We start from the raw sequence: 24,235 nt of genomic DNA, 5'->3' as shown, positions 1-24,235 counted from the left end.
GAATAAATTCCTTGAGCTGCAGTTCAGTCTGCTGATCTGCCATGTCCCTTTCTTTTATTCTTGTAGAGTGGTTCTCATTAGAGAAACATTCCTCCCTTAGTGGTGACTGGGTGTGAGCGATGTGTGTGAATGTGCATTTTGTTCAAATGTGACTAAGGTATTTAGTCTCTAAGTATCTCATCTACTAACAAGTGAAAGCTATTTTTGTCCCATTTGTCTTTTTTTTCTGTTTGCTAAATGATTGACGTAGATCAGATGACTTACACAGAAGGCATTACTTCTTCATGGGTGGTTATTTCACATCTTTTGTAGCAGTGTTCAGCCTGGAATTGTGCAGTTCTTCTTCATAATTATTATTATATCTCACACATCATGTCATGGCCTTTAGACTTCCATGCTGCATCTGATATATATTTTCCAGGATAGCTAACCTCGAAGTTGTACAGAACTATCAGCAGTGGTTTCGATAAAAGTTTAAGGTTCATCCTTATGTGAATTAGAAGCTGCAGTTTTTGAATTTGAGACCTCAATGTTAGTTGGGGTTTGACATTGAGATTAGATTAGGCAACACAGAGGATCAGAATTGTGTTTCTTTAAATTTCAGAATAACACTAAAAACATTGTGACTGTGGCAGGAGCAGACAAAGCGTACATACGCAATAAGATTATTTCTGTAAAATCTTAGCTGCCCTCTTTAGCAGATTCCATTGCTTAGTTCAGACATCTTTAGTGAAGTTGCATTGTTAGTGAAATGAGAAATAAAAACCTTTGGGAAAATGAGGATAATATTTGAAGTGACATGAAATGATTTAGTAAGCGGTGTGGAATTGTCATTTGGATCACGCTTCTTCAGCAGATTGTTTTTAAGATGCAGCTTTGGCTGTACCCTCCTGAGTAAAGCAGCAGCCTGCTTATAAGTTTCAGCACAATGGCATTCATTTATTCAAGGCAGAAATTAGGTTACACAGAATAACATTTTCATAAAGGCTATAGTTTGCACAAGATGGGCACTATCATCATTTTGAATAAAAACATAAAAAAGCAACTTTCTTTCAGAATTGTTCAATGTAGGATTGATGCTTGTTTGCATTGCTGAAAATACTTCAGCAAGTTGGTTACCTCTACCTGGTGCAAGAACAGCTTTCATGCAATTAATGTCTGTATAACCAGTGCTGTGTGTGCACTTTGACTTATGTTCAAAATTAGGTTATAATTGTCCTAGTGTGTTTAAAAAGATTAAAAGCTGCATTGCTGAAGTTCTTGCATTCCATCTTCTAACCTATTTAGTCAAATAGAGTGTGAGAATGTGAGGGTTTTGGCCACATTTTTAGAGCTAGATAGCCACGTGTGAGAAGAGAGCAGAGGTGAGAGCAGCAGCTCGCTTTTGGATTGTCAGAGAAGGTAGGTTCCTGCCTCCTCACACAGCAGCAAAGAATTTGCTATACTTCAGAGAAGGCTGTTGCCAGTTATGACTTCTAGCTTTGTGTTGCTGCTATGATCCATAGTTTTTCAGACCTACCCATTAGACCATTCTTTGCATAGAATCATAGAACGATTTGGGTTGGAAGGGACCTTAAATATCTATTTCCAGCCCCCCTGCCATGGGGACAATGCAGGGTCACCTTCCACTAGACCAGGTTGCTCAAAGCCCCAGCCAACCTGCCTAGTACTGCATAGTATTTATGTTTTGGTGATAGTTCTTTATGAAGGAGAAACTGTTACTATAACTATTTCATGTTGTATTTCCACAACATTCTAACAATATGCTATTTTAAATGCAATATACTGGGGAGTAACTAGGCAATGGCTTGTGCACACATAGTTTGGATATGGTTTAAGCTTGGCCAAGATGTAGGTGTAAGAGGCTCTTATGTCACTTGAGAGGAAGATAGCAAACAAATCCAAACTGCATCTTTTGCAAGTTGCACACCTCACAAAGGAGAAGCAGCTGTGAAGTCTGTATGTGACAACTGATTTTTATGACATTCCAATAAGATGACAGCATTGGCTTTTTATTTTTTTTGGCAAAAACAAAATCTTAAATTTACACAGATTCTCAGACAATACATTAATCACCCAGAGTCCCCTTTTTTCCTTATGTAAGGGCTGTCGAAGAATTAATATATACCTATATAAATGAGGAACTGATTGCTCTAGATTAGCAGGGGTTTTCTTGTTCTGTTTGTTCTTATGCTTGGCTACATCTATTGTGACAAGTTGCTTAAGAGGTTCAGAAGCTAACAGGCATAGTTCAAAGAGAGCAGTAACGTAAGTAAAGTCACAAATCTGGAAAAGTTGTACTGAGTAAACAACTTGACAGTTTGTTTCCGTTGTTAGCCTAGCAAACGTGTGAATAGAGCATTGTCTCCCATTTGTGTGTGTGTGTGTGAAATAGTTTTCTGCCTGCATTTCGGGCAAACCATGCTCACTAGTTTATGTGAACACTTTTAAGTTTTGCAGTATTTATAGCCCAGGTACATAGGCATCATTATGCACATGATTATTCAAATTTAGGCAATATATAAAAAACAAAAGCAGTGAAGTGTTCCTCCTGTTGCAAATGACTGACCTAAATGATCCCAGAGAACTCATGAAGAGCAGAAGTGGACACCATGTTCAATCATGGAGCTTCCTTCTGAAAGCTGGTGTGACCAGCAACCTCTTAGATATGGGCCACAGCTGACTAAAGGCAGAATTTTTCACTGCTTACTAGACTGCTAAAGTGTGGAAGCAAGCTTTAAGGCATCCTTAGCAAGGGCATACACAGCCTCTGCTTTTACAATTGCAAATAATGAAGGAAATACTGCCCTAATGAAAGTCTCTTAGACCTTGAAGCTAAAGAGACCTTTAAAACATTCTCCTTCAGGTGTGGAAAAAGTTATGCTGATACACAGCATCACAAGAACAATTTTCCTTTTTCTGCTTGGTAACCAACCTGCCTCTAGTCAGTTCATTAGGTAACAGCCATAGCATGTACAGTACTATCTACATCTGCAAAGAGATCCATGTACTGATGAAAAGGAAGAAAAATTTCTCCAATTTCATGCCCTTTTAAAAAACCAAAACCAAACGGCAGTGTGTTTCAGAAGGGGTTTTAAAACATATTTGCAAATATTTGACATTAGAAGAGATGCATTTCTCCTTTCTATGAGCAATATGTTGCTTGCTACAAAACCGGTGTCACCCTCACAGTGTGATGTTGAGGAAGTCTCAGGCAGGCATTGTGCAGGTTGGGTGCACGATGACTTCATGCTCTTGGCCGTGTGATTTCTTCATGGTGTAGTGGATGGGCATGGCGATCCCAGCTGGCCTGAGTGGGAACGAACTCCTCAAGATAGGAGGAAAGAGCGGGAGGGGAAATCTGCGGGCAGGCTGGTTGTCGCATTGCACTGAGTATCATGTTTCCCTAATGAGTGCTGTCTATGCTGACCAGGCCCAGTCATTTTGCTACCTCATCAACTACTGCACAGTTTTTTACTTTTTCCTTGCACCCTTTGACTAACTTGTTCCTAGGCAGCCAGCCAGAAATGGGCTATGTGACCTAATGCATCGTGGGTCTTAACTGGGACTCTGTGTAGGACTTTCTGCCACCATATATTGATTCCTCACCTGTTTTTTTTGTTGGAATCTCCCCCTTCTGCCATGTGTCGCTTTGCTGCTGAGCCAGCCCAAAACCAAAAGCATCTTGGGCACATGATATGTTATTTAGATGGGTGAGAAGCAGTTTTCCCCTCCTTACACGCTGGCAGTGAGGATGGGAGTGTGGCTCAGTTGCTCTCTGCAGTCCAACTGTGGATATTTACACCTGAGGACTAAACCTGTGGTACCTCTTGTCTGGGAGGCTCCCATCAGAGAAGTTTCTTCATGTCCTTAAAAGGAGCAGCAGGAGAACAGGATCACTATGGGTGTGCATTGGTATGCTTGGAAAATGTGCCACAAATCAGTCATTTAAAAAACAAAGCAAAACACTAATGTTAGTGCTTGTATCCTTTTTTTTTATTATTTGGAGAGAGATGTCTCACATGAAAGCAAACCAAAACCCTCCTTCCAACCCTGCAGCAGCTCTCTCCAGATGTCCCAGTTTCAGATGTTCACTTATATTTTTTTTGTCTGAAAAAAATCTTTTTAGATTGAAGTGTCCTACGCAACTATGAGGCAAATATTTTGGAAAATATAATACTACTTCACCACCCTCCCACCACCCCCTAGTTGTAACAAATGAATTTGCTTTCATATGGAACCAAAGCTCTTCCTGGATAATAGAAACTATATTGCCCAAAGTCATTAGCTTGCTTTCCACTTTTTTGTAGTTGTTGGTAACTAAAAACCTTGGCTAATTAAAAAAGCCTAGAGCCTTTCTGAACTCCTCTCAAATCAGAAACTAAAATGTTTTCTTGCTTTATATGTAATGATTGAAATAGTATGGAGTTATGCCTGAGAATTCAAAGCACGTTGCTTTTTATTTCTTTTGGAAGAGTCATAGTTTCATATTTTATACTAGTTTCTAATTGGATTTCAAACCATTTAAATGTTGAATAATAAAGTTTAAGTGATTTTAAAACTTCGTTTTGTTTTGTTTCTTTCTTGTTCCATGCCCTGCTTCAGACCAGAGGAGACCAACAGAAGAGTGAAAAATGTAAGATACTTTCTTCAATGCTTTCTGAAATAATTTTACACTAATTTTGGTTAAATGTCTTTTAAAAACATTTCTGTTTATGGCACTATCATGCTTACCTTATTCTTCTGCTGTTCTTCCATCTGATGCAAATTAGTGTCATGTTATGGTGATCTCCGTGCAGCTAACCTCCTTTCCAAATAAATGTAATAATTAGAAACAGCAGTTATATCTGATTACTTGAGTTATATTATGTGCATCGTAACAGTCTTTGGTTTTAATGGAGATTCTGGCTTATACTGTAGACAAGATTTTAATACTTCATTTTGGAAAACATCTCGTAACAGCATAGTTAAATGCCTCTCAAACCATACACCAGTATAAAAGCAAGTAGTGAACTTCGAGTTTGTTTGTTTTATACCCCTAGGTTTTGATTACATTATACTGGCTTGGGAGAAAAGCACAAAGTAACCCTCATTATAATGGTCCATACCTCAATCTTAAAGCATTTGAGAAGTTATTAGGGCAAGCATTGACCAAGGTAAGAAATCCACAAGGAGTATTAAATAAATAGCCTAAATTTTATACTTTTCTGTATGTTATAGCGTCAACACTAAAGAATCTGTTGGGGGGTTAATTTTATTTTTAATTTGGGGAACACAGTCATGTGGATTTTTTGTTTGTTTTGCTTGCTATCAAAGGCTGTGTGAAAGGGAATAAGTTTTAGCTTACACTGGTTCTTCTGCTAACAATATAATCAAGAAATTCAGAGGTCATCTGCTGTGATCGACTTAATAGATTGTGAAGAGCCCTGTTTTGATCCTGTTAGGCTGAAGTGAGAGAAACTTAAGACCTTGTGTTGTATAGGTCTCTTTCAGAGGTGTTGCAATAGTCTTTGTTAAAGTTTGTTTTGCAGTCACAACGCATTTTAAAATTTTTGAGTGAAAAATCATTAGTAGCATTCTGCCTTAAACTATTACAAAACATCTTTCAAAACTTACTCCCATAGGCACTTGAAGAGTCTAGCCACCTGAACAGAAGTGGCAGGGATAGTGGGTACGGTGATATTTGGTACGTGGACCGGGGAGAGCCCTTTCCACCTTCAGCTAGCCATAAAAGAGACGATTCCTTCGATAGCTTGGACTCTCTTGGCTCAAGATCCTCCACAAGCTTTTCATCAGACATAACCTTGAAAGGTGGCAGTGAAGGTATGTTTTCCTCTTTTAAATTTTCTGTTAGCGTATGTCTCATGAATGTTGAGTGAAGACGATGTATGGGCCTGGTCCATTGGGTGCCCAGTACTTGGCTTGAAAGGTAATCTAGCTTTGTAACTGTCACAGTTGTGTTTTGCCTAAGTAAATATTGACCTTGAACAGTTGGTAGAAACAAAGTAATGCCTGCAGGAATTTCCCTAGGAAGAGCTGTTGGGACTCTTCCCTTTGCTGTTGTTTTAGGATGCATGTCCATGGGGGGCATTTTTCTATAGTTCAGGGAGGGTGAATGCAAGAATTCAGATCCTGATGGGATCACCTAAAACTGCAGCAGTTGCATAAGTTTCTTGCCTAGTTCCTAGTATGGATATATCAAACCTCTGTTTTCATTCTATTTGTGAATATTCAATGTAAGTAGGGTTTTTCCCACCTACATTAAAATCAGAATGGTAGTTATTTTTGATATTTGTTTGTCAGGGGAAGAAAGGTAACAAGAAAAAAGTCTGTGACATTAGATCCTGACATCTGTAATCTGTATTTTTCTCCCAGTTGTAAAATGCTATATGAACTTGTAGTTCAAAGAAGTTATATTAAAAAAAAAAAAAGAGCTTTTGTATTTTGTACCATGTGGGTAACATAAAACCAATGGGCCCAAAGCTGCATGGAGCATATCTGTTCTGAGCAAAGCAAAGTCTAGTCATGCTACCTATGCAACATACCCAGGGCTTCTAATGGGTGTTAATCTGCTGAGATGAGCATATTTTATACTATTTGCTAATAACTTGGCTTTCTTAGTAAATCTGAGTGGCAAATATGTTTTTAATTAAAAAACTTCTCTGCTGTTTTACTTCTTCAATCTAGAGGTTAGCACTGTTTCCTGCAGGCAACAGTGATAGTGAAAGAGTGGAACGAATGTAGCATGAGCATACAAACCAAATTCAGCTTAATGGACCTTATCACAGCTTCGCAACAAACTTCTAAAAATATATCTTCTACTGCTCCATCAGTAGCTTAGCAAGTTTGCAGCAGAAACATCCCAAACTTGGAGTTAAACTGATTTTAGGATATTTCAGTGTAACTTGTAGCTGGAAACTTGTATCTAGAAAATAATGTTTTCTCCCCTTTCTTCCAAGGTTGTGATAGTGACACAGACTCAGAATTGCCTTTCAAAATGCGTGACTCCCATAAAGATGACAGGTCGTACCGAAGGATTTCTGTGATTGAACCAAAACCTACTACTGACTTCAATCGCTTCTTACCCAACAAAAACAAGCAGCCAACGTATATGCCAGCGCCCTTAAGGAAGAAAAGGACAGAGAAGAATGAGGACAATAGGAGGAGCTGGGCAAGTCCTGTCTACACAGAGTCAGATGGAACATTTTCAAGGTACTGGTGTGTGAAGTCTTAGTAAAGCAGACTTTGATTTATCATTTTAACAGATGTTTTCTTCACTAACTTAAGAAAAGCTGTTGTTGCTGTAATTGAAAGTAAAGTATTCAGTGTTTTAAGGGGAGGGTGGTTGATGTTCAGGTCTTTAATTTTTATTTTTTCCTATTGTTCTTTAAGTTGTTTGGCTTTGTTCCACATAACTAGTTCTCTGGTTTTTGAGTAATGTGTTGAGGCTTGTCAAACTTCACACAGGGGATTTAAGTGATCTTAAGTGAAATCTTCAGTGAGTTAGATGTACAGCTTTAGTTTCTTGTTAAAGCTTTCTAAAATATGGTGATGAATTTCTGTTGTCCAACTTCTTAGTTTACACACTTGAGAATAGTGGGCAGTTCTTGTGTTTCGTCATAATCTTCGTGACTTCACTGTCTTCATTCTGTTCCTGTTTTGGTCAACCTCAGTGGACATGAAAGGAATCCCGTAGCTTCCTGCCAAAATAGCAGAGCAGAGTGTGGGCTCACAAATCCAGCTTCCCTCCAGATGATCTATGAGTATGACAGTGGCTCTGATTCAGAAGATGAAAGAAGGCTGCCCGACGTGGTTATGGATGACTTAGCAAAACGTAGATTTCTAGTCAAAAAGAGCCCTGTAAGCTCTGCTGCACCTGGACATCATTTCATGTTGCGCAATGACTCTTCTAAATCTTGCTCACAAGAAAATGATCCAGCTGGTCCACTAGCTGCAATGCTTGAACCACTGAGGTTAGAGATACTAATCCAAGATCGAGTAACTATTGTATTACCTAAATTGCAGTCCATAAATAACTCCATAAAGTTAGCATTCTAATCAGCATTTTAACACAGATGATAAATTACTATGCCTTTTCTGTCAAATCTTGTATTTTTTGTCAGAGGCAATAGGATGCTTATATAACAATTTAACTTTTTTTGTTATTATTTCTGGTGCTGCAGTGGTGGAATTGAGAACTAATTTGCTTCATTCACGAGGTTGAACTCCTGAGCCAAAAAGCATGTATTTTTGCATTCTTTGTCAAGTTGCTCCTAAAATATCTTAACTGATTGGGTATTTTGAACAGTAACCAGAGGAGGCAGAGGCAGTTGGATACTAAAGTGGAAAACAAACCAAGAGTTAACATTTCTTCAGAATTATCTGGGTATTTTGATGAGGACGAGGAAGAAGAAATAGGCATCCCAAACATTGAAAAAGATGATCTCTATTTTCGCAAGCTAAATTCTTCAGCGTCAAATACAGTGGTTGCTTTTGACAAATTTCTTCCTAAGTTTTGGACTCCAGAAGAAGAATTACTATGGAAAAAAATCAGGAAATCCTCTTTCAAACCCTGGTATAAAGAGATTCAAGGGTTCAGGTGCGTTTTTATGCATGCCCCTGTTTCTCTCCTGTGTGCAAAACCTTAAAATTGTTGTTTTGTGACTTTTAAAAATTATTATTTTTAATTTTTGCCTGCGTAGCAGCAGGATATGTTTTTTTGAGAAAAAAAAATTTGAAGTACTCTTTTTCATTAGTTGTTCCACTCTCAATGCTATACATTTTACTCAATGCATACACTTTTTTTCTTTCCCTCTCTTTATTCTTTGTGCTCATGCACAGTAGAAAGAAATCAGATTCTGAGGATGAGGGATATGCTTATAAACAAAGCTCTGCAATTGTTGCTAATCAACCAAGACCAAGTTTCGAATGGACCAGCAGTTGCAGAAGGGATCAAAGCTATAAGCCAACTGCTGAGTATGTGGGAAGCTCGTTGACACAGATTACAGAAGGAAAAATCTTGGAGGCTTCTGACCAGCCCAGGTTGATACTGCTGCATGAGCTGTACTCTTGCTGCATCAGAAAGAAATGGCTGGACATGCAACAGCTAAATGAAATTAAACTGCATCCTGTGATGTCGCGCTTTTTTGTTATTATTACAACTTTATTTTTTTAATATAGTTGTAAGTTGATGGTGGTCTTCTGAAAGATGTAAATGCGAAAGCATAACGTGCTGCATAGGCTTTGTGTGTGAGCATGCAAGTGTGCTGTTTCTGAGCAGGTCAGTATGTCATGTTACCTTTATATTGGTTGATGTGTGCTGTGTTCTGGTTAGTGGTGGTGAATGCCAAATGGTGTAGCTGTACTGCTCGGAATACTGCAAATCTAAAACAAGCATATATCTGAATACATTGTGATCTGCTTGTATTTTGCTAGTTAATGATATTTTACTTCCCTCCTTTTGTTTTATATGCTTCAGTCAGTTTTCGTTACTTCAGGCCCTGCAAAAATACTCTGACTACTTGTCTTCTGAAACGAAGACCAAAATTGATCCTACTTCTGGCCCTAGGCTCATAAAATGTAGAAAGAATATTTCCTTTATACCAGGATGTGACCAAGGAGACAATGAAAATCTATATCTGTATCCAGATTTAGAAAATGATGACTTGTTTGTTCGCAAAACTGGGGCTTTCCATATGAATCAAGTTGTTCTCCAAGACCCCCAGTATTTTAAAAAATTCTCTGAGCAAGAGCCTCTTATAGAGGGTGAAATAATTCTGCAGCCTAGAGAAGGCCAAACTGTTATTCCAGACTTGGAAAAGGATGACATGATTTTTCGTAAAATCCTCTCTCAGAAAAAAGAGGTGCCTTTATCAGGTGCTCCAGACAAGTACCACCCTGCGCTCTTTCCTGATCCTTGGAGTCTTCCTGAGGAAATACGGTCCAAATTTCTATGTTTACTTGAAAAGAGTGCAACACCAGAGGACAGAAAGAGCAATGGTAGAGTGTTGTCACCATCTTCCCGACATAAGAAGGACGACATGCTGACACGCAAGATTGAATCTTGGAAAGTGGGAAGCAACGCACAGCCAGTAAATTTTATCCCAGGTCCATGCAGTGAAGAAGACTGGAAGAAGTGGGAAGCAATCAGAGAGGCCAGCAAAGTTAGACACAAGAAGCGTCAGATGGTGGAGAGGTCAGGTTGTGTCCTGCACGGATTGTGCTTGAGCTAATTGAACTGTTTCCATTCAGAAAAGCATCATCTTGTGCTGAACCATTTGTAGAGTGCAAATCTGCAATTTGTTTGTCGTCCTGGACAAGCTTTTTATTTGCTTTCAATAGAAGCTCATGACTGCAATACCATATTTTCAACAAAAATTATGACTTTTTTTAGTTTTAGGCTGCAGTTTTGGAGAAAATATATAATAATTCCTTCAGACTCAGTTTTATATAAATTTCATGACATGAATGCCTTAACAAATTCTGGAGATGGGCATTCTGAGATTGTTTGCACCTAAATTTAAAAATGCTTGTTTGTAAAATGTCTTGCCGCATTTATGAGATGACTCCATGAGGTGAAAAGATATTAGTGCTCTTTTTTGCCCATCTAAAGTCATGGTGCATGCAAGGTGTGTGTCCATATAATTTTAAATTCTACTGTGACATGTTTATTCTACCAGCAGTTTTCCTTGCTTTCATATTTCATACAGTCCTAATTAATACTATCCCTAATCATTTCCTGGTGTACCCAAAGTTTTTCTTCTGTGAGTGAAGACTTTTTTTTAACTACCCCCTAGCTCTCCTGTAGGTTTTGTACTTACTGTGGGAGAGTGGAGTTTTGTATGTTTTTTTGGCTCTGAAAATACGGCATTGCAATTTGCAGTTCTACTGGCTGTGCATCCTTAATTTGTGACTAAGACACTTCCATGTTCCAGTTGAACCTTTGATGTCATTACATTTAATTTTTAAGCTTAATGCTGTTAACAAAGTGCAAGCTTCACTGAGTAATAGTTCTGAAGTGCTTGAAAAGATTTCACACTTCCAGAATTAATAGAATACAATACTCATATTCAAGAACACTAAAAATCCTCTTGAATCACACCGAGTGTATTTGGTTCTCCACTTAATGTGTAAAGTTGTACTTAGGACCTTTTAGATTTATTCATTCCATGTATTACTTGCATTTAGCATCAGGGGTGGTTGAATTAACAAGAAAATAGCCTTTGTATGCCAGGCTTCTTTTTGGGATTCAAGTTGGGCTTCATTTTTATTTCTTGAAATGAGTATCTTCCAAGCGTCATGCTGTTTAGCAGCACTGGAATAAGTGATGCAGAACTAAAACAAGGCTCTATTCATGCAGTATTTCTAAATTGGAAGCATTGGAAACTTACAGGCAGCCTTGTTTTGTCAGTTTTCTTCCTGACTTACACATCATGCAAGTCCTGATGTGCTTCTGACTCGTGTCAGATCACTGATGTGCTACTCCATGCTGTCTGGTCCTCAAGCTTTCACAGTTTCTCATTCACTTAGTGAGAGTGCTGGTGTACTGATCATATGAATGTTGTTATGAATATCAAGCATGAGACTGAATCTTTCTCTTTTTTTTTTTTGGTTTCTAATTTCTCAGACTGTTTCAAAAGCTTTCTGATGAGCAAGGGTAAGTTTTGTAAAAGCTTGAAAGATCATAACACTATTTTTGCCTCTCGTTTAAATTCTCATGCATGCACAGCAGCTAAAAACTTGTGCTCAAAGCAACTTGTGCATGCTGCTTTGTTGTTTTGTGCTTGAGTAATTTACATAACAAAGGTAAGAAACTAAAAGCTATGCATCTGGCAAAAGTCCTCTCTGGCATCTAGGATTATATCAGTTATGGTTATCAGGCATTTTGAAAATCAGCTCTGATATTTTATTCCAGCTGAAGTACTTGGAGTTCTGTATTTAAATCAGGCTCTAAAACATTCAGAAATGTAAAGAAGGATTAGTAAATATTTCATTTTAAAGACTGCACAGCTAGAATTCTGAAAATAATTAATGACATGCATACGTACCATGGGAATGATTGAAAATCTGTTATTTTCAAATAGGGCAGGTTGTAATACAGTATCAAATGAATCCCAGAATAAAATATACAAGTTAATACATTTCACTGGCAGTTTAAATGAATGTCAGAACCATTTGACCTGGCACTTACTACTTCATATCTTATATTTTGGTTCTGATGGTAGTAGACTTAAAGAATTATTTTTACTTAACTTTCTTTTTTTTTATTTTAAAGAGGCACATACATTTTAAAAGGTGGTAGTTGAACCAAAGTAAATATATAAATAAATGAAAAGAGTGTTCTCGAGGCTATTCACCTGTAGTTTCTCTTAACATCGATGAGCTTTCTGAACATTTTATGTCTAGTTTTTCGACTTCCAGTTATTGAATCCTCAGTGGTAAACTGATTGATTAGTGCCATGTTAACTTATGTAGCCTTGTTTACAGCTTACAGGCTCAGAAATATTTTCACATTTACTGTGTGATGGCATATTAAGTATTTGGTTATGCATGGTGCTCTACATTTTCCAAAGAGGGAAAAAGAAGGTAAACATATGTATATGAACATATATTTGTGTTTATATATTCTTTTTTTCACCCTGAGCCAAAGCTGGCAAATGAACAAATGCTGCTAGGAGAAGCAAGAAATGTCTGAAGAGACTGGGTGTTAGTGGAGGGAAACTCAGGAAGCTTGAGTCACTAGTTTTTTTTTTTTTTAATTAAGACTAGAATTAAAATTAAGATACTGTTCGCTGGTATGAATATGTGAATATACCCTTTCTTAGGGTATATTGTATTTAGGTCTAGATTTTCCTATTTTGTTCCAAGCAGATGTAGAAACTTGAGAGAAAGAAAAGGAAACCATCATCATGTAAGTTTCATTTAGTGAATCTGGAATGGTTTTGATGCTAACTCAAAACCCTTTCTACGTGTGATATAACTTAACCATTAAAAAAAAAAAAGGAAGAAGAAAGGAGAGAGAACTACACAAGAAAAGAGTTTCTGCAATAGTGTCTATAAGATTTTTGTTTAATGTGGCATTCTTCCCATTCAGAAAATAAAGAAGCAAACAGGAATAATTAGTTAATGCCCTGGCCTTTTTTCCAGAGGCCGAAGTCCAAAGTCTTGTGTTACCAGTGTAAGTAAGTCGGGCCTCTTAAGAGGAAGTGAAAGAGACTGGTTTGTTAGTTCAGAGCTCTCTTGGTATGTAAGAGATTAGAGCAAGGCCTTGTGCTGAATCACTTTTGTTTTTAACCTGATTTTCTGTCATACCAGAGAAGCATTATGGTTTCAAGTCCTGTTAGAACTTGGCTACACTAATATTCCTCCATCACTTAAATTTTGTACAAATAAATACAAATGGAAGCATTTTGTGAAAAAAAAAAAATAATAATAAAACAGAAGCCTAGTTTTCCTTTTATATCATAGCACCAAACGTTACAAAGCGTGTTATTACAACACCAACCATCTGCGTGTTACTTCATGTCTAACAGGCTTGGGATCAATCTGAGGAGGAGTCTTGCCCTATACTCAAGCTAAAAGTTCTGTTACGCTTAAATGCAGAGACTGTAAAATGGATGAAAAAAAGCAGAAAATAACAGGAATAGAATTGGGGGGGGGGGGGCATGAAAAGTGAGTTATGAGGAAATGAGATTACAGTGAACTAGTGAGTAGGAGTTCATGGAAAAACTTGTTGACATGTAGAAGAAATTAGCAAGAGGATCCAAGCTTGAACTGAAAGTTTCAGGAAGGTTTTGGAAAGGAGTTATATAGACTAGTGAGGTCCATAACATGATTGAACTGAGTATTTAGTAGTAAATCACTTTTGTCTTTTAGAAATGTGCATTGATAACTAACTTGATTTTAGAATTGGCCTAAGGAAGGAAAAAATAGGAGATGATTCTGAGGCTGTTGCTGGAGAGAAAAAGTGAAATAATGGGAGTTTGGATTTGGGGGGGGGGACATGATGGCTTTTAGATAAAAGAAACAGGCAAGGTCAATAAATGGAGTAAAAAATTTAAACAGAAGTAGTAGACATGATAAGTTCAATGTGAATCATCAGCATGGAGCTGCTGCAGGAGGAGCTGGTTATTTAATTAACCTGATTTTATTTGCCCAAATATGCAACTACTGACTTCAGTGCTGGCACTAGGTCCCATCCAAGGCTTGCTCATTCAGCTGCTTGTATGTTTCCTGCTCTGTTTGAAATAACACTTAAGAGCGTTCAGTTGTACTAATATAAATCTCGGTTGAAGGTTTCACTTGCACAAATGGCTAAGATGTGATGAAGCTGAGTAGTCTTTTTCTTTCTAGGAGTAAATCTTTGAATGATGTCAGTGCAGAGGAGCTGCAGTCGTTGCGCAAAATCCGTTACGAAGAACTGCAAAGGATAAAAGAACAGCTGCAAGAACAAGATCTGAAGTGGCAAGAAGTAAATACTCCTTTTCACTCCTCCTGACATGCCCAGTTAAAGGGAGGGGTGCTGCAAATGTTCAGTGCCCCTAGAAAACTGGCTTTTGGCATATGTGCAGCAATTTACAGGATCATGCTTTAAAATTATGCTTTTCATGCAACTACTAGTGTTTTGGAGAATGTCTGTTTAAGGCAGAACTGAAATTATTTTTAATATTTTCTATATGATTTGTACGTATTGTTGTGGTGTCACAGTAAAGCCTTTAGGCATGAGTTCTGTGGACATAAAAGTTGGGGCACAATTTGACATGTCTGAGATTTGTGGATATTGTTTGTGAAGTGATTGGAATGTCTGAGAATTTGATCCTTTGGGAGAAGAGAAGGAAATAATATTTCCTTGTGCAAATTCTTGAGGCTCCTGTCTCCCAATAATTCTGTCTTAAATTCAGCTTGTAAAGTGATATGATAACCTTGCACAGCATTGTAAGGTTATGTGAAGACTTTTTTTAAATTAAAATCTGTGATTGGCAATGATTACCAACAAGAGGCTGAAATTAACAACAGAACGCCAAGCAAGCAGTTCATAGCAGTTCTAATATTCAATAGTTCTCTGAACCCAGCTCTGGTATTTCATGGAGAAGATTGCCAGTTCACATTGTGGTTTTACAGAAATAAACAAAACATAGAAGTTGATCTCTTATGTTTCCAATTTAGACTTCAAGGCGTGTTTATTCTCAAGCTAGTATATCAGTCTAACATACTGGTGATTTGAGGGAAGGAAAAAAAAATCCAAAGCCTACAACAAAGAAATTCACATGCCATTTGCATTTGTTTTCAACTATCTGTCATTGTGTGAACTATTATTAAAAACTGAAAATGTCAAGGGGCGAAAATAAAAGCACTTGGGGGAAGGTGCATGAAAATGTGGCCTTGATGCAGACATGCAAGTAAAATCAAGGCATCAGATTGCTTGAGATGGGTTGCCTCTGTAGATGTGCAAGGTCTTGAGAAAATCTCATTCTGTTTGTTCATGTGATTCTTGTAGGATCTAGCAAAATGGAAGAATCGTAGAAAGAGCTTCACTTCAGAATTGCAAAAGAAAAAGGAAGAAAGAGAAGAAATAGAAAGGAGAGCCTCTGAGGTTTCTGATAGGAGCAGCAAGTCACTGAAAGAAATGCAGCAGGAAAGGTAATGACCCTAATGGGAGTATTAAATTGTAGAACTTAAATTTGATTATTTTAGTTCCCTTTAATTCATGAGCAGTTTTTACTGGCAAGTTGCAATTGATTCTTCAGAAATCTCAACAATTTTAGTTCCAAATTATAGAGTAGAAATCTAGGCAATTAAAGGGCAGAATATGATCTGCTAATACATTGTTTTCATAGAATGATAAACAGTTTGGCTCTATAAATGATGTTTTACTCAAACCATGAATAAATGTACTGTGAAGTCAGTATTTGTATCCAATTTAAAGAGGTTAAAACAACAGAGAATAAAGCCAGTTAACTGCCTCTTCTATTCTTGGATCAACTTAACTATTTCTTTCCTCTAACACTGAATTTGCTATTCTCTTGAACACAGTGGATAAATACAGTCAGAATTTTTATGTATATCACAGAACAGTCAACTTCTACTTTATTTCCTTTGTATCCCCTATTGTTCCTCTGGGTATTTACAGAATAAACTTCTCTCTGGAGGGTCAAGTTTCAATAGAGTAGTGCAGTACTACGTCTCCTGATGACAGTCGTTTTTTTGAAGTTTATTTTTAAATTAAAATGTATATGGCTGAGGTGAAGAAGGGAATATGCATATGGCAAGTTCATAAATGAAATTTAAGTAGGTCTTAAAACATGTTTTGAGTATTTTTTGACGTATTTTTGAGGACAACAACTTGAAGACAAATATGGATTCAAATTTTATTGAATGTCCAGTATTGCCAACATCTTAAAAAACAATAATAATAATTATATTAAGGATTATCTATCCCTGTGGTGGTTTATTTTGACAAGGGAATGAATCCCCAAATAAAGGAATAAATCTAAATTTCAAGGCACCCTGTCATTTGTTATCTGAAGTATAGTATAGTACTTTCAGAGAGTAGAAATGTCAAGAGAGCTATACAGTTTAGGCAATGTTGTGTGACTACCTTCACATTCTTTCCTCAATGAAATCTGAATTTCTGAGGATATGTAACATGAATAGCTGTATCATTTTCTTGGCAGAGAGATTTCTGTCATGGTGGCAACCTGATAACGTGGCAGTAGTATGCCTGAGTGTTTTCAGAGGGAGTAGGGGTGGGTGGGGAGGTGGACTTGAAAATACTAATATTTTAATATATTTTAAGTGATGTCATTCATTTTTTTTTCACTTACCAGAGGTGTGCTTCTCAGTTTATGCTCTGCCTTGAATAATCAGTAGTTAAAACACCTAGGGCGCACCTGTTTGTCCGTTCACTTTGGGATTTTAATAAGCTCTGTCCCCATAGGGAGGATAGAGATCAAGACTCCTACAGGCAGAGAAAATATGAACACAGATGGACATATTCACTGAACGATGATGTGTTTACTGAAGAAAAAGAACCTTCTACACGGTCAGTGGTGAAAGATTACCTTTTGGAAGAAGAAACCTCCTACAGCACTAAAGACAGCAAAAGCCTGTCTGCTGCTCAAAGGAGCAAGGATCGTCTGCCAAAGCAGGAGAGTTCTGCCACACGTGAAGCTCCTGCTCCCTCAAAGAGCCTGGCAGAAGAGCGGAGCTCATCTCTTTTGTCTACGCTCTACTCAGTGAATGCTCAAACTGGGTCAGCTCAGGTTTCAGCTTCTCTCCCTAGAAGTTACCAGAAAACCGATACCTCCAGGTTAACATCTGTGGTTACACCAAGACCTTTTGGTGTCCACTCAAGAGGAATCTCCTCACTTCCACGGTCGCTCACGGTAAAATTCTCTTTAGTTCCTGAAGTTTATAAATGTTTGGTGTCTTGTATAGCTGGGTGAACAGTAGGGCTTAAATGTTCTTTTTGTTTGATGAAGGCTGCGTTAATACAGCAAGTGATTCTGTCATGTAAGATTTTTGTGTTTCTATATTTAAAGGCACTTTTAGAAATATGTCTAATATTTTTTTGTAGAATAATCTTTATTATTTTTAATGTCTCCTTATTACAAAAGGAGAAGAATAAAATTTTAAATTAAAATTAAATTTTACATTAAAAAATAAAAAAAATCTGTCTGCAAAGAGAGAAAACCTGTCTTTGATGCAACTGTCTGAAGCGAATTTAATGTAATTGTTAGACAAATTTTCAGATGGTATAAATTTATTCTGCTTTGCTGAGCTTGAAATTAAAGCTTTACTCCAGCCTAGAATTTGCCTGCTCAGTAAAGCACTGAAACACAAATTGATTTTTCCATTATTACATAGATTTTCATAGCTTTTTCATAAATCCCTATCTGACTCAATTTTTTAAAGGGGTAGCATGCAAATTTTTCTGAGCAGATCATTTTAACGAGTTTATCCTAATGAGTCTATACTATATATTCTGCAAATATTTCAAGGGAAAAAAGTCTTGCTGCTTTTGTTTTAGTGGGTAATTAGTAATGGGTACAGTGACTAGAAGCTGCATGAAAGGGAGGAGTACTTTGTTAAATATTTAAGCTGCTGAAAGATAAAGGATTTTTTTAAACCACATATTTACCAAACTGTTATTTTTGTCCTAGATGGATGATACCCAGAAATACAATGGAGAAGTGGAAAAAGCTAAAAGAACTCAAACTTTGTTAACTAGCAGTTCATTTTCACTACCAGACTCTTCATACTCTCTCTCTACCAGTGTACTTGGAAGCAGAGGTGAGGAGGAGGAGGAAAAAGGTGTTAAGACAACACCTACTTGTAGTTTGACATTACCTGTAAAACCCCAAGACCAAGATGCCAGAAGCAGTATTCTTAAACCAGAATATTGTTCTCCTCCTGATTCTGTTTCACTTGCATCTTCTGCAGAAAATGTGAGTCTGCCAGAGCATGAGGATTCAAAATCCCTGGTAAGTGTGGAAGTCATGTAACTGTTTAGTGTAACTGAATGCTGCAGCAGAGTCAAAAAAAAAACGAAAAACAAAAAACAAACAAACAAAAAAAAACCACCAACAACAACAAAAGAAAACATCCCATGCAAGATCTCATGGAAGTATTCCTTGGTGGTAAGAAATCAACTTGAAGAACTACTATTATGTTTGATTTAATTCTGGGGAAAGAGTATTAGGAAAGAACATATAAATGGTCCTTTTGATGCTTTCTTTCCCTACTCTTTCTCTCTTGTGCTTTTATTTAGAAATAAAATTCAAAGTAGATACTCTAAATATTTAATTTGATGTTTGTGAGGTTTCTGGTGTTCTCCCAATCAGCACTTTGTGCGTACAATCAGGAATGTCAATTAGATGAATGCTCTGAGCTGCTGTAGTATTCATTTGCACTTTTAAGCTGGTGGTGGAAAATAAAGATCAGCTGTTCAAAGGTCAACCTTATACATCAATATCACAATATCCTTTTTTTCCATTAGTTGTGGCTTAAGCCTTTTTGGGTTCTGTAATTATGTACTTGAAATTATTCTACTTGGTATTCACACTAATGAATTTAAAAAGAAATCACCATCTTCTTGTGTATGTCCTTATCCAGGAGCTGTTTTTTGAATGTTCTTTCAGCACCTTGGAAAAATACATCCAGTGCTATTTCTTTCAATTTATCTCATGTTTCACATGTAAAAAATGAATAGCAATAGCTTTAACTGTCACCACCTTTCTGCAATATGTAATGATGTAGTTTATACCCTTGATGAGTTAAAAGGTGAATGCTTTGCATTCCTGACACTGCTGTACAAGTTAATTGTCAGTAGTTTGAGTGAAGATCATAAAAAAAAAAAAACGCTTGGATGCTGATTAATGAAATCACTTCACACACCATCTTTTTTACATATTCAGTAATTTTGATTCATTCTTCTTCCTAATCACCTGTGAAAAAGGAACACGTTTCAGTTAAATACTGCTGATAACTCTTTAGCTATTGCAATGAAATTATTATAACTTTTTGAAACTGTGATTGTTGTATAAGCAAAGAAATTATGATCCTTTTTCTGTATTGTAGCAAAAACAGGCAGAGAAGCTGCTATTCTAATCAGTAAAAACATAGATTAGATATGGGTCCTTTGTTTCCCTTCAGGTGAACTAAATGAGAGCAAAGCATACTAGATTCTATTTTTCTCGAATTGGTCACCAAGTTATAAACTGTCCTGCCTGTAAATGAGGAAAGTGTTTAAACAATAAAAATAATAAAATACTGCTTGTGTGGTCCATCAAACAAACTATAATGTAAAGAATGCAAGTTCTATTTGATATGTTTGTAAATCATTGCCAGAGCTGACCAGCTGATAGTTCACTAGTCATCACAGTAATAACACCAGATTTGTAGAGTACTAAATATTTTGGAGACTACCTGTCTAAATTACGAAGTTCAGTGTACAAAATTGCATTACTCCTCCCACAAGGTAGGTTTAAAAAAGAACTGTTTTGGGATGGTGGAAATAAAAAATACTGATGATTGCAATTTCCAGGAACACAATCAAATTCAGAAGCTGTCTATGTATGTGCTAACCTATTAGTAGAATAACTTTTGAAGTACTGTTACTCACCTAAGGAGGTGGGATGAATTGAAAAAAAAAGTCTGTTTCAGTGTGGAAGATATTTCAACTAAGGAGCTGTTTAGAAGTAAGGATTCAATAGTTTCTACCATGGCCTGTGACTGGGAGTGTTTTGTCAGGAACATCTCCTTGTAACACAAGGAGAAACTAAGGGATGCTCCCTACTGTTGTCCTCTGGACCCAATGCTTGGGTACTGCTAAAGACTCCTCTGGCTGCTTCCTGCCCTGAGAAGCCAGCTACCTACTTCTACTTGTAAAGCAGCTCGTTGTGTCCTTTGACCAACATAGGAGTTCTGGGGAATTGGCTTACGTACCTAAATTTCTAAATATTTGCAGTTAGGGAAAAATGAATCCCACCCTTCAGAAAATTGGTTTGCTGGGGAACTAAAATGTAGATGTATGTTTAGTGCACACATAAGCATACGGGGTTTCCTCCATGCAACACGTTACTGGAATATATCTATTTGAAGTGTTTGACAGAAGTATTTTTTTTTCCTTTTATAACAGTATCAGTTCCATTATAACGAAGTGAATAACATGCATTTGAGTATTTTAATTGTTTTTTAAGGAGTTCACATTAGAATGTTAATGTGTGTACCACATGTTCATAATATATTGTGAGATTGAAAGCAGGTCTTCCAAAATGCATTCCAAGTCAAATATTTCTGTAGTTTAAAATGTAAATGTTGGGTTTCATTCTGATTTTGAAAGTCTTCTAGAATGGAAAAACTGGATTCTAGCTAATTCTGGGATTATTTTTATTATCTAAGGCCTCCATTACAAAATACATAGGAAACTAGTAGTATTTCACACAAAACTGAAAAGGTGATTTTTCACCCAAGAAAATCTAGTTGCAGCATTGAGCCTGCAAAGGAAACTGATGATGACTTCTGTAGTACGTGCAAGAAAAATTAAGATGAATTAGTTATCTGTTTTTGTTGTTGCTGTTTTTCTTCACGTTCCTTTTTGAGTGATGATTGGTCAGGAGGCAGTAGATTCTACAAATTGACAAGGCTGTCCATGAAGACCCGTTTCGGGTTTTAGCTTCCTCAAAGACCTTACATTTTGTAGCATCACTTCATGAAATATTTAAAATAGAAGAAATGCATGGCTAAGTATGTTATATGTATAGACAAAATATAAAAGTACACTGAAAACACACCTTTGAATATAAAACAAGCTAGTTAGTTAACAAAGTTCAATGCTGTTTTCTTTGCTGGTGATGCTAATAATAGATGATTAAAGTGCACATTGTGAGTAGCCTTGCTTATTTAGTGGATAAACTTTCCCTCATTTAGCTTCCCGTGATACCAGATACTGTAGTGTCATGTTTTATTTTTCAGGAACAGTACAGTGAATTGAGAATCAATATAAACCAGAGACCTGGCCACAGTCGCAACTTCGGGTTTACAACAAATTGGACTTCATCAGGGGCCTTTGTACAAACAGTTGAAGAAGGTAAATGTGCATTTAACTGTACAAACTTTTGTTCTTGTACCTAGTTTGCAGAGGCTTCTAAATTAAGATATTTACCATAAAGTATGTTGAGAATATTAATAATAATAATAATCAGGTAGACAACTGAAAAATTAATATTTTGTTTACTATTGTATTTCTGTGAATCATCATCTCTTTAAATGGATTTAATTCAGAAATACTAAAAAGCATTTTCCTAATCAGGAATGTTCCTATGACTACTGAAGAAGAATAAATGTGATTAGTCAAAGGTTCATCAAGTCTCGTACAGAACAGTAGTAAGGGGTACATGCAGATTTTTAACATTGAGGTTGTTCCTTTCGCCTTATTTTAAAGGAGTTCATGTGTTTATAAAACACGAATTCAAACTTTGTTAGGCATTAATATTTTTGTTTTGATTTTACCTTTCTTAGTCTCTTGTATTTTGGAGACATTTAATATTTTTAGGCAACTGCAATTTCTAAATTGATTACCGGTGCAATTTTTTCAGATGTGTTAATATTGAGGAAAAGCAAAAGTTTGTGTTGAAATAAAGCATATATAAAGATCACTTCTAAGCTTTAATAGTCTCCTGCAGAGAACAAGCTCAGTTTTCTTGAGTAAAAAACAAACAAAAAATGCAAAATCAACAAGTAATTCACATGTAGTGCCTATTCTCTGAACAGTGATCTCACATTGTCAGAAATACTTGATTATATTTAATATAATATATTGTCCCCTTTCTTACATCAAATATGAATTCATTTTGAGAAAAGAGTAATAACTGGAAATTCCTCATTTAGCTATATATATTAGTCATTATTCTTTCCAGAGAGGAAAATATACCATTTAACTGTACTTACTTGGCAGTCTTGATTTTTATTTTAAAGTCAATTTATAGCTCTCTTCATTGTAGCTGCGTACTTCTCATAATTAGATTATGACTGTTAATAATTAGTTTGTGTGAAGAATAACTTCATTTACTTCATCTGTTGCTAGGCTTCTGGTTTAACTTTGTTACTGGGAGGCAAAGGACTGTCTGTCTGCACTGCCAGCTGTAAATGAGAAACCTGGGGGTACCAGGTGTTTCCGCTTGTCATTCACAAAGTTCCAAATGAACTCTGTGCCTTGGATCTGTAGGCAAGAAAATGGCTGCCTTGTAGCTGTTACCTGGGTTATGCTTTATTCTCACAAGGAAGGATGCAAAGAATAAAGATAAAATGATGAGGTTTTGGTGGCTTTTATATTCTTGGTAATCTCATTTCTAGCATGTTTAACATCTTTTTTCAATAATTGACTTGTGTTGTGTCCTTATATGATAGCTGTAGATTCCTTTAAAGGAATGAAGGAGGTAGACAGCTCATTGAAGAGTAAGATATGCCTTCAGCTGAGGGCTACTGAATGTTGTGTTTCCTATTTTTAAAAATAAGATATAGGATAATTCAGATTGGAAGGGGACCTTGGGACCTAGAGCAATCCACTGCTCAAAAAAATGTCAGAACTGAATTCGTACCAGAGCTCAGGGCCTTACCTAGTTGGTTTTGAGACCCTACAAGGATGGAGACTACACAGGTTCTCTGTGCCATCTACTCTAATGCATTTCTCCTCTTGGAGAAACTTCTTCCTATATATCCCTGTCAGAACATGCCATTTATAACCACTGTATTGTGTTCACCTGCCATACGTTGCCCCATTTGTAATTGATTTTTGAGATTGCACTGATGTAGGAGTGTACAGATTTGTGATTGAACACATGTAAGATGAAGTAAATGAGTTCCACTTCCTACATCTTTTAATTATTCTGTAAGAGTACAAGCGGGTATTTGTCTGCTGTAGTAACAAAAGGTGGGGGTAGGTTAGAGAGAAATAAATGTGGATGGAAAATGAGTGAGAAAATATTATTTTGCTTTTGTCAGTTTTCTTTTGTTTGGTCTGCTTTTGAGAGGGCTAGTGAGAAAGAAAAATCTTCTACCTTCAGGGAAATTTATGTAAAACAGCCATACTGTGTTTTTTCTTTTTTTCTTTTTTTTTAAATGTAATCTAAACTAAATCCTCTACACCCATGACAAGAAATTACCACTAAGTTCTATGCTTTTGGAGGACTTCAAGGAAGGTGTTTGGCACCATACAGCTTTAGGAGCCTGAATAGTCAGCTAATCTCTGTAGGCTTCTCTGGAGGTTGAATTGGAGCAAAAGCCTAATCAATATAGGTGGTTTAGTTTGCACTCCCGAGAAGCCCTTTCATTCACAGACTGCAAAGGCAGCATAGGAAGGCTAGCCAGCGAAGTTACGTGACGAAAATTGTGCAGTGTAATTTTTCCTGAACGTGTGAAGTACATTTGCAATTTGGAGACCACTGCTGTTTGTTCAAATCTGAATGGTTGTGGTGTGGTCTGGATATATTTTTCTGGTGATATTATGGTAAGAGCTGTGCCATCTTAAACTTCCTTCCTTTCCTAAAACCTGAATTGGTAGCCCAGAGGTACTGTTCTCACCTTTGAGCTGAATGTAATCCTAACTGAATTACTTGAGTAAAATGACCACCTCTTGGTTCCTAGTGCTCATCTTGTCACAACACAAAACAGTTCCAGTGTCTTTGAGTCCGAAACATTCTCTGTAAAATGAGTGTAAAGTTCCATCTATGTGTTC

At 36.8% G+C, this 24,235-nt stretch overlaps 1 protein-coding gene across 39 annotated transcripts in view; it reads left to right on the top strand.

The window, feature by feature from the left end:
• The window catches only part of LMO7 (LIM domain 7), a 130,329-nt gene that overhangs the window by 81,123 nt on the left and 24,971 nt on the right, over nt 1–24,235 (top strand). For 16 of the 39 annotated variants that reach the window (XM_040539944.1, XM_040539935.1, XM_040539910.1 and 13 more), the window contains 14 exons: nt 4,606–4,636; nt 5,043–5,156; nt 5,625–5,823; nt 6,960–7,212; nt 7,674–7,973; nt 8,309–8,599; nt 8,842–9,042; nt 9,479–10,195; nt 11,627–11,656; nt 14,353–14,470; nt 15,497–15,639; nt 16,937–17,384; nt 18,162–18,482; nt 21,475–21,589. In XM_040539944.1, coding sequence (XP_040395878.1) covers nt 4,606–4,636; nt 5,043–5,156; nt 5,625–5,823; nt 6,960–7,212; nt 7,674–7,973; nt 8,309–8,599; nt 8,842–9,042; nt 9,479–10,195; nt 11,627–11,656; nt 14,353–14,470; nt 15,497–15,639; nt 16,937–17,384; nt 18,162–18,482; nt 21,475–21,589 — 3,281 coding nt within the window. The remainder of the gene's footprint in view (nt 1–4,605; nt 4,637–5,042; nt 5,157–5,624; nt 5,824–6,959; nt 7,213–7,673; nt 7,974–8,308; nt 8,600–8,841; nt 9,043–9,478; nt 10,196–11,626; nt 11,657–14,352; nt 14,471–15,496; nt 15,640–16,936; nt 17,385–18,161; nt 18,483–21,474; nt 21,590–24,235) is intronic. The other 23 variants (XM_040540144.1, XM_040540108.1, XM_040540126.1 and 20 more) reach the window with 6 other exon arrangements.

The sequence above is a fragment of the Cygnus olor genome, chromosome 1, assembly GCF_009769625.2.
Source record: "Cygnus olor isolate bCygOlo1 chromosome 1, bCygOlo1.pri.v2, whole genome shotgun sequence".
Classification (NCBI taxonomy): domain Eukaryota; kingdom Metazoa; phylum Chordata; class Aves; order Anseriformes; family Anatidae; genus Cygnus; species Cygnus olor.
Note: the sequence above shows the minus strand (reverse complement) of the source record. Positions and strands in the feature narration are given on the sequence as shown.